Source organism: Trachurus japonicus, chromosome 10 (assembly GCF_045865225.1).
Source record: "Trachurus japonicus isolate A0001 chromosome 10, Traja_1.0".
NCBI lineage: Eukaryota > Metazoa > Chordata > Actinopteri > Carangiformes > Carangidae > Trachurus > Trachurus japonicus.
In genome coordinates this window covers 7,132,138-7,141,361 of record NC_140916.1, presented here as the reverse complement: position 1 = coordinate 7,141,361, position 9,224 = coordinate 7,132,138, and the positions used below count along the sequence as shown (strand labels likewise).

At 41.2% G+C, this 9,224-nt stretch overlaps 1 protein-coding gene across 1 annotated transcript; it reads left to right on the top strand.

Moving 5' to 3' along the window:
- The first annotated feature begins 1,189 nt into the window (after positions 1-1,189).
- Positions 1,190-8,327, top strand: lrit3a (info leucine-rich repeat, immunoglobulin-like and transmembrane domains 3a). Its single transcript, XM_085789058.1, has 4 exons — positions 1,190-1,476; positions 2,740-3,206; positions 5,594-5,899; positions 7,176-8,327. The coding sequence occupies exons 1-4, from the start codon at positions 1,361-1,363 to the stop codon at positions 8,204-8,206; spliced, it is 1,920 nt and encodes a 639-aa protein (XP_085645184.1). The 5' UTR covers positions 1,190-1,360; the 3' UTR covers positions 8,207-8,327.
- Positions 8,328-9,224: the final 897 nt, after the last annotated feature.

The window sequence follows — 9,224 nt, the reverse complement described above, 5'->3', positions numbered from 1 at the left end:
ATAAAAGTTTACAAAGTTTTACTTCTTATATGAATAAGCACGTTCACACTTTTTTAAATAGGAGGTTCCAAACATTATCTAATGCCAGAAAGTCAAATGCTAATGGATGAATATTAGGCATGTATCCGAAAGTCTTAAGATTATTCCATTCTATTCTTAACCTTTATCTTGACAATAAATCTGCATTAAATTTTTCATTTTACCTCCAGTAGATTGTGTTTCATTTTTTGTTTTCTCCTTATAACCACGTTGTATCTCACGTGTATCCAGATAATGTTAATAAGACTTAAGCCAAGGATCAGAAAAGACTGTAGAAAGCACAGAGGCCAAATCCCAAATTTCTGTTGGAAAGTCACAACATCCTTTTGAATCAAAAAGGTAGATGATACTGTACTGTATGTATGATGTCACTTGCTTTGACATCAAGACTGTCCAGCAGATGTTTGCACTGTCTGAATGCCTCCGTTTGCTCTCTGTGTGGACCCATCCAAGTCAAGCCAGACTAAACCAGCGTGTGAAGAAAATAGGAAACAGATACACTACTCTAGACCTGCATGCAAGTTGAGTTTGGCCTCCACCGCAAGCCACTGTTCCACGCAGTCGGGTAATAAATCACATCCAATATTACACTTTGCACCCCTGTGCCAGACAGAGCGCGTTCACACATCTTACATATGGCCTCCAGCTCAATAATACATGTACATTTAAGGAATTCCATGAGAGTCTGAGGGACTTGCATCAGAAGGCAAGTACAAGAAAGCAATCCGCGGTCGTCTTATTTTAGAAGCAGGATCACAACAATGGGTCAAAACCACAGGAAAGGTGATTGGATATAACTAAACCGGGCTGGTTCTAGGTAAACTATATTTAGACGAGACAAGTATACAGTACAGTAGCAAAATGTCTCACAGTTCATTTGTCATAGGTAAGACTAAGATAATGGACATTCATCAAACCTTGAGAAAAAGTAATGGTGTGGATAGTAACTGAAGTGCTTAAGGAAAAGGCGTGGCTGGATCATGTGAGAGGAAACCTCCAGACTTAGCTGATTAGCACTACGTCGAAATGACTGGTCCTTCCCCACTGCCTACCTGTGGCTTGCGTGACCCCGTCAAACCGAAGAAATCCTCGGCTAATCCCTCCCCCCTCCCTCCTCCCCCCTCCCCCAGCCGTCAATCTGACAGGTCACCTGTACTGTAATTAGATCTCCAGCCTGCACCGTTCCTTCTTATGGACTTTGGAAGCTCTTTTTTCATTATTTTACATTTGTTTTTTGGGAAGGATACTTCACCAGGCTCTCAATGAGTCCGGATGTCTTTTTTCCTGATCTCTCCTCCATGTGAGCGTTTTGGGTGCAGTCATGCGTCGGCTTCTCTATGTGCATGTATTCCTATGCTGCCTCGGTATGGTCCGACCCTTCTGTCCGGCCCAGTGCACCTGTGTCTTGCATGGACGAAGCGATGGAGCCGGATCCAGGTAAAAATTGCACTTTAACTGTGTTCATTCACACACAAACACACTTTGCCAATTTGGAAAATTAAAACTGAAGATAGTTATATCACATTTGTATTAAAAAAAGACAGTTTTCTTAATTAGATCACCTTTGCCTTCAGTAACACCTTACACTGCGTTTGTGAAACAGCTCTTAAAAAAGTTTCCTTCTCTTCAGAGACTCATTTAGCAATGATGACCCATCTTAATGAGTATTGCAATAAGAACCACAGTGCACAGACCATCTGGTGTGTGATGCGTGTTGAATCAATTGTAAGTTAAGAGAGGACAGTGAATAAGTTATATTAATATATTCACTAAGGGGCAGAAAAACCCTCTCAGCCACTCTGCCTCCACTGGGGTGTGTTAATCAGGTGTGGAGCCTGATCTGGATGAGCAACAAGTGACTAAACGGAGAGCCATTCATTGTACTGTTCAGGGAGAAGCCATCGTTATACCAGTATTTTAAAAGAAGACAGTGGTCAAAGGCACTGAAAATGAAAGTAAGCTTATCCAAATCCAATACAGTGTAGTTTGTGGTGACCAGTATCGACATAATGTACATTCCCTGGCACAGTACCAATCCATTTATCCCTGAAAAAGACCTAATTGCCATCTGCATAATTGGTCCTGTTAGCCCTGGACCCTATTCCACCATGCATCTCTTTCTGTGTGGCCTCATTTTCTCTAATAAGTTTGATTTTTGGAAATATATTTCCATTGTAAAAACAGAGACAATGTGTCTAGTGACACTGCTGATGTGAACATTATAGAGATGTCATATAGTATAGAGCATTTAATGCTAACTAAACTCCTAGTGAGAGGGTTTCCAGTGAAGCAGGTTCCTTGTTTTTGCCTTTATGACAACTAGAACTAATTCCTGGTATTCCTCCTCCTACAGAGGAAGTCAACCCACATGGTTACTCACTAATTATGATGAGAGTGATTAGCTCTGACCTTGCTGGAAGTGGCCTTTAGATGGACTACAGTCATGTCAGAAAAAGCATCCCACATCACAGAGAGAGAGTCTGGATGGATGGATTCATGAATGGATGGATAAATGAATGGACAGCTAATGTAGATAGATATTTATATCCTCTACTCTCAACTGGTCGTCCAATTCTTTCAAATGCTTCTGTACTGACATCGCCTGCCATCTCAACTGGAAAATGGGTTTACACTTAATGCAACAATTTCGTCATGGTCATGTTCAAACCATGTGATATGCATTTTTCCTTTCATCCTCAGATCTGTGCTCTGCAATGACCCGGACATGTCTGACATCCCCGTCAATGTACCAGTGGATACGGTTAAACTTCGTGTTGAGAAAACCGCAATACGCCGGATTCCAAATGAAGCTTTTTACTACTTAGTGGAACTACGCTACCTGTGGATTACTTACAATTCCATAAGCTCAGTGGATACAGCAAGTTTTTACAACCTTAAAGTGCTCCATGAGTTGAGGCTGGATGGAAATATGATCTCCATGTTCCCTTGGGAGTCTCTCAAAGAGATGCCCATGCTGAAGACACTGGATCTACACAACAACAGACTCACCGGTGTTCCCAGTGAGGCCATCCCTTACCTCCGCAACATTACTTACTTGGATCTATCCAGCAACAAATTAACAACCCTGCCGTCTGATCTCATGGATATTTGGCCTCCCTTCAATGGAGCACCTGTTTTATCTAATGCCTCTCAGAAAATTGTGTTAGGTAAGATGAAAGAGCCGTCTCTGGCTTGGGTTTTAAGGGATATAAAGAGGGCCATGGCAGGACACTTTTGGGGTTATTTGTAATTACCTCAGGAACATCGTTCCATCACCTGTTAATCTAGCCAGACTTGTTGTGGCTGTCTCAAACCTGCCCTGGTATTGACTGCCAGGACACAGTCAAATTAGCTTATTCTAAGTAGTGGCAGAGTTGACGCTTAATTTGTGTTATTTATTTATTGCCCTAATTAATGGTTGAATGATCAACACAGCATCTCTTGGCTATGCAAGCTGGGGTCAAGAATAATTGGTCCAATTAAAAAAGCAAACTGTATTGCAAATGCACTATAGCTCATTTAACCAGGCCACAGGTTCAACTTGCACTAAACAACAGAAAACATTAGAGAAAAGTTTCTGATGGGGAAGATGGTACCTAGCCTCAAAAGTCTTTGATTCACTGTCAAAGTCCTTGCATGTATTTTACTTTTGTTAGTAACCTTTAGCACAGCGAGATGGGGGAATGACATGTTTTAAAGGTTGTCGCAGTCAGGAGTCAAACTGGCAATCTACTGCTTCGGGGCAGACTGTGCCCATATGGGACCTGCTCAAACCACTCGGCCACCTGAGAAGTGACCTTTTATTCTGAATGTTATGGGTATTTGTCCAAACAAAATGTTACAGTTCTTAACAAGTTAATACGTTTTATTAACTCAATACATTTTTAATTTAAGAATATTGAAGGTGTATTCATCTTTAACAGGGACTACAGATTCGTAAAAGAGTGGAATTGCGTACTTCTAGTTTCAAACTCAAACTTGTGGTTATCATTGAGTCAAAGAGTTTGATTTGTAACAAATGGTAGAAAGATTATTGCTTTTTTGGGGAAAAACAAAAACACAAGAGGTAATTGTTGTTAAAATGTCAGAATTAAGGCGACTTGCTTATAGGACTGTTGTCTCACTGCTGACAAAAACTGAAATTCCTTCTGGTATTTTTCCTATCTCCGTGCTTGTGCTTCCTTTGCCTCTTTTTCTTTAACACACTCCCTTGCTATGAAACCAAGATAGTTGTAAAATCAAAAATCTAAACAAATAATTACAGGTTGTCACTCTGTGGCTTGTTTAAGGAAAAAAAAAGGAGTAATTTAATTGTCTGATTTATGATACTTGCTTATTGTGAAAATAGTGTGAACTTGTTGTATTAGGATATAATTGCAGCCGAGTTATATCTTTTTAAAACAAAACAAAATCTTTTTAGTTGGATGCATTTTGGACTCACATGTAAGTATAGTCATGTCCATAGTATCTGTGAAGCAGTGACAGTGGGAGGGATACTGTTAATAAGCTGTATGAGGCCAAGCTAGCTTATCCGTGCCACAAAAGCTGTCGGTGTGCAATGGTGTACTTGAAGGAGAAACAGGATTAGGCGGTAGGAAGAGGAGACCATGCACAAACAGACAGCTTCTTTAGCCCATCTTAAAAGCATTTACTGTTAGTATTTTATGAGGGGATCCTCACCTTAACTGCTTTGAAATATTTATGAAAAAAAGAGTAAATCTTGTTTTTGAAAAAAAGATTAATACATATTTTGAGCTTAAAAAATAACCAGTTGCGTTTGTTAAACCATCTTTCAACCACACAAATACTGCAGATGAGTTGATTATGCACACACTGATTACAAAATGTTGTGTTAGAAAATGTTCACACTAACAGACACGCTAATGCAAAGAGAGTGTTGCCACAAAATGGAGGAGGGCCAGAGGAAGTTAAGGTGCTTTGCCACTGTTAAGACAAACTAATCTGGTTAAAGGGCTTTCATATGCACCAGTACATGTGCTTACCTATTGGTCCTGTGTAGCAGGTGTTTACAGTAAGTTGTAAAGGAGTTTATAGGACAGGTCTCTGGGTTTCACTCAGGGGCCGTTCACTGCTGACAAGTAAATAAATCGATAAATACATCTAACTTACAAGCATCATGCAACCATAAAGTATCCATTGTTTCCTTTTATACTTAATTTACCATGGAATATACTTTTATTATCCTATTTTATTGGATTGTTATGCTTTCATAAAGTTGTAAATCCATGTTGGGAAAAGAAGAAACACTTGTAAAAAGGTTTTTTTCCCCCTAATGCCACATCATAGCGCAATAAATTGCTGCTTTCGTTCAGCTATGACTTAATGTGAATGATTCATTTTACAAATCCGTCTCCAACAATATTCTTAGAGTTTTGTTTTGCACAGGCACACTGCCATCTCTGTATCCTCTATGTTTTCCATTAGGTAACTCAAAAATATTTTGAAGAAGAATGTAATTAATGGATGGTATTTCATGCTGCAGTGGCATGAAACAGCAGTGACTAATCAATTTGTCTCAACTTTTCATCCTCAGGCCTCCAAGATAATCCCTGGTTCTGTGACTGCAAAATCTCCAAGATGATTGAGATTTCCAAAATGTCACACACGCCAGTGGTTTTGATGGACCTGTTCCTGACCTGCGGTGGACCAGAGAATCTGGCAGGTGTCCTTTTTCAGCGTGCTGAACTGGACAATTGTGTAAAGCCAACAGTCATGACCTCTGCAACCAAGATAACATCTCCTCTGGGCAGTAACGTTCTCCTGCGATGTGATGCCACAGGGTTTCCAACACCAGCTCTTTACTGGGCTAAGTCAGATGGCTCACCAGTGAACAACACAGGTATGACATATGGCCTCTGGAAAGTTTAAACCTTTTCAAAACAAAAAAACAACTGTTAGATTACTGAAACTTTTTTGTTTTAATTACTTAAAGTAGGGATGTACATGATTAACCATTTACCGATAACAAGAACTTTGACCATTAATACTATCGGTTATTTATTTATTTTATTAGCTCCTTATGTCGTCAAATCATGGAGGCGTGTCGAGTTCACGTGCCTTCAGTCATATTTCGCAGCAAAAAGTTACACAGGAGGACTGACAGTATGTGCAGCAGCCCCCATGAAGGAAGGTCAGACAATAAATGTAGCCTACATGGACATAGATGTGAATCACCTGTAACTACGGTGCTGAAAAAAAACCAAAAAAAAAACAAACAAGGACGTGCCAGAGGAGCTCTGCTGTTCCTTCAGCCTGGTGTTTGGCTGCACTTTATAAAAACAGTTCTACATTGGACGATCTAACCTCCATATGATCGCGATCAGGTTGGAGTGATCAATTTTTTTTTTTTTGCCGTGCGCCGCAAGCGTCTTAATCTTATTGGTTAAAGCAGATATCAGTGGCACGGCCGTTTCGGCTAATGCTGTGTTCAAGGCAGGCTTTTGAAACCGTAAGTTACAGCTTCAAGTCACAACTACGACTTGGTAGCGTTCCAGGTAACCCGTAGCTCGTGTTTTTACCGTCCTGTTGTCTGTGAAAGTTCCCTATAACGGCCACTCGTAACTTCCGACCCGTGAACTCGTACCAGATCGAACTGGTATGACTTCACAGGAAGGAAAAACACAAAGTACGAGTTTCCTTGAACGCACCATGAGTTAGCAGCCCCCGCCCTTGTCAGGCATCAATTGGTCCTCGTGCTACGTCACCACATTCACGGGCATCCCTTGGCTGCACACACAGCCCTTCATGCCGTTCTCTCCCCTCATTGGATAACACTTGTATCCCACAAGGAAAATTTTCTCCTCGGGTTACAGTAGAGCAGAGTGACGGAGAGACTCGTGTTTAGGCTGAAATACTTCATGTAAGTGATTGCTGACGGAAAATAGGACTATTTAGGACTTATATTAACAAAAACATTCCACTGATATCTGCTTTAACAGTTAATAATCGGTTAACGAGCGTCGGTTATCGGTCAGAAAAAAATTTCAAAATGTGCATCCCTAACTGAAAGATTTGCAGGACTAGTGTCATAATCGATCTGAAAACAGGCAAAGCAAGGCAAGACTTGCTAAGACTTCCATGCTGACTCTGCTCTGTGTTCCTGTTCCACTCCACAGTTCAGGAGTCACCTGGGGACGGCATCAGGTGGTCCATCATGAGCGTACATGGAATATTGTTCAAAGACGCCGGGGACTACAGCTGCAAAGCTAAGAATGTCGCTGGTAACGCAGAAGCCACGATTTCGCTCTCGGTTGCTGGCACCATGAGCACCACAATTGAACCAGTGAGGTCGACTGGAACGGGACCAACCAGCCAAGGGACAACGTTGACCACGCCGACAGACGCTCCAAACTTGCCCTCGTCGACGACCACAGTTGCCCCGAAAACATCAACAACACCTGCTGTCCCCAAGAAGCCGAAAACTACTCCCAGCAATAGTTTACAGAAAGGGCCGATCAAGCAATCAAAGACCCAGCAGGGAGGCGATGGGAGAAAGCTAGCAGCAGATGAGAAGAGCAAGAAAAGTAACCCATCCAAGTCTGTCAAAGACCTGAGGATTGTAGAGGAAACACCAGACAGTGCTGTGCTGCTCTGGACAGCAGATGGATTAGCAAATGATGCACCTCTTACAGTTGTATATTCACCCTATGGTGACGAGGATGATGTCAAAAGGACAGAGGAGACTAATGCTGGCAGTGGGAAAATGCTCATAGAGGGACTGTCCTCTGGGATGAGGTACTCAGTTTGCCTGATAGCAAAGGGAAGTGATTCTGGAAAAGACCCTTGCGTTGATTTCTACACACTCGTAGACGTAGAGGACGATGGGGGAGATCAATTTTTCATGATCATAAGTGGTATTGCCTGTGCTTTGGTTGTGCCACTTATTGCTTTTTTGATCTACAAGATTCTTGCTCTCTACTGCAAAGGAAGCAGCCCGGGTTTGGATGAAGAGGAGCTTGAAAAGGAGAGTTATGTCAAGTTCGAGACAATTTCAATGAAACAAAGAACTTTGAACTCTCACCCACCTCAGCTTTGGGCAAGGAGAGCGACCCACGAATCAGAGCGAATGCTCCTGTGCTCTAGGTCGAGCATAGACTCCCAGATGACCTATAAGAGCGACACCTCCCGGTCTGAGTATCTCTGCTGACACCAGGGAACCATGGCCAATGCCTGAATGCCACATTAGAAACACATTATATGAACTTGTTACATGCCTTTTATGACACGTAAGATATTAACTCTCAATCACTTACACATCTGAAATAAGCGAATAATCACTTTTCCACATCTGTGGGGTGATAAAGCAGTGGTTGACTGTAATGTAATGGTTAAACCCATTTAATCTCCTTTTCCAATCTGTTATGAGTTTATAAAGATGTGTATGATCTAGAAAAGCTTAGTTAACATGGAAACATTCCCTGGATGCAAAAACTCAACAGTCAATGACTGGCTGATATTTTTCTTCATGTCCTTATTTTTTGGAGCCTTATATTTGATAAAGACGTTTCAATAGTCACTACAGCACAGCACCTTTGTTGGACTAAATTATAAATAGTACCAGACAAAGAGCCTGTCAGTTAACTGTGTGTGGTGTTATATATAATGTTATATTAAATGCCAAAGTTCAAGTGTCAGATATGAATACCATGTGGTGGTGTCAAAGAAAGGCCCCATTAACCGCTCCCCCATCACAGTTTCAACATCATTGTTGCTTTAAACATCAAGTTGATGCCTTACTGGACAAGCAAACACAGTCACTGTGTTTGATAGAATATGTGTGAAGATGTGATAAAGGTTGCCAGTTTCTATGACTTTATGTATATATTTGTTTATGAGTGGAGTACATCTGTTTTTAATAAACCATGAATAAAACTGTTAATATCTATTTGTGCTTTGTACTTGGTTATTAGAACAGGTCTTTTCATACCTAGGCAGACACTTAACCCAAACATTGATGGGCAGTTTTGTTAAAATTCAGACTGAACACATAAGTCAATATAACTTTCTGACATTTCTCTCTGCAGGAGATTGCTTGCGCATGCTAGGCTATAGGCTTCAACAGGTGAAACTGTATATACCAGTGTGTGTTACATTGCACACTGTGCTCCATGTACTGCGCCCCCATCATGCTGTCCTCATCACACAGCACCTTTGTGTGTCCTGCA

Bases quoted from the DNA above. Each gene is read 5' to 3' on its own strand.
- lrit3a (XM_085789058.1), top strand. From the start codon at position 1,361: ATGCGTCGGCTTCTCTATGTGCATGTATTCCTATGCTGCCTCGGTATG. The intron at 3,207-5,593 runs GTAAGATGAAAG...TTTCATCCTCAG, and splicing joins CTCTCAGAAAATTGTGTTAG to GCCTCCAAGATAATCCCTGG. The intron at 5,900-7,175 runs GTATGACATATG...TCCACTCCACAG, and splicing joins CTCACCAGTGAACAACACAG to TTCAGGAGTCACCTGGGGAC.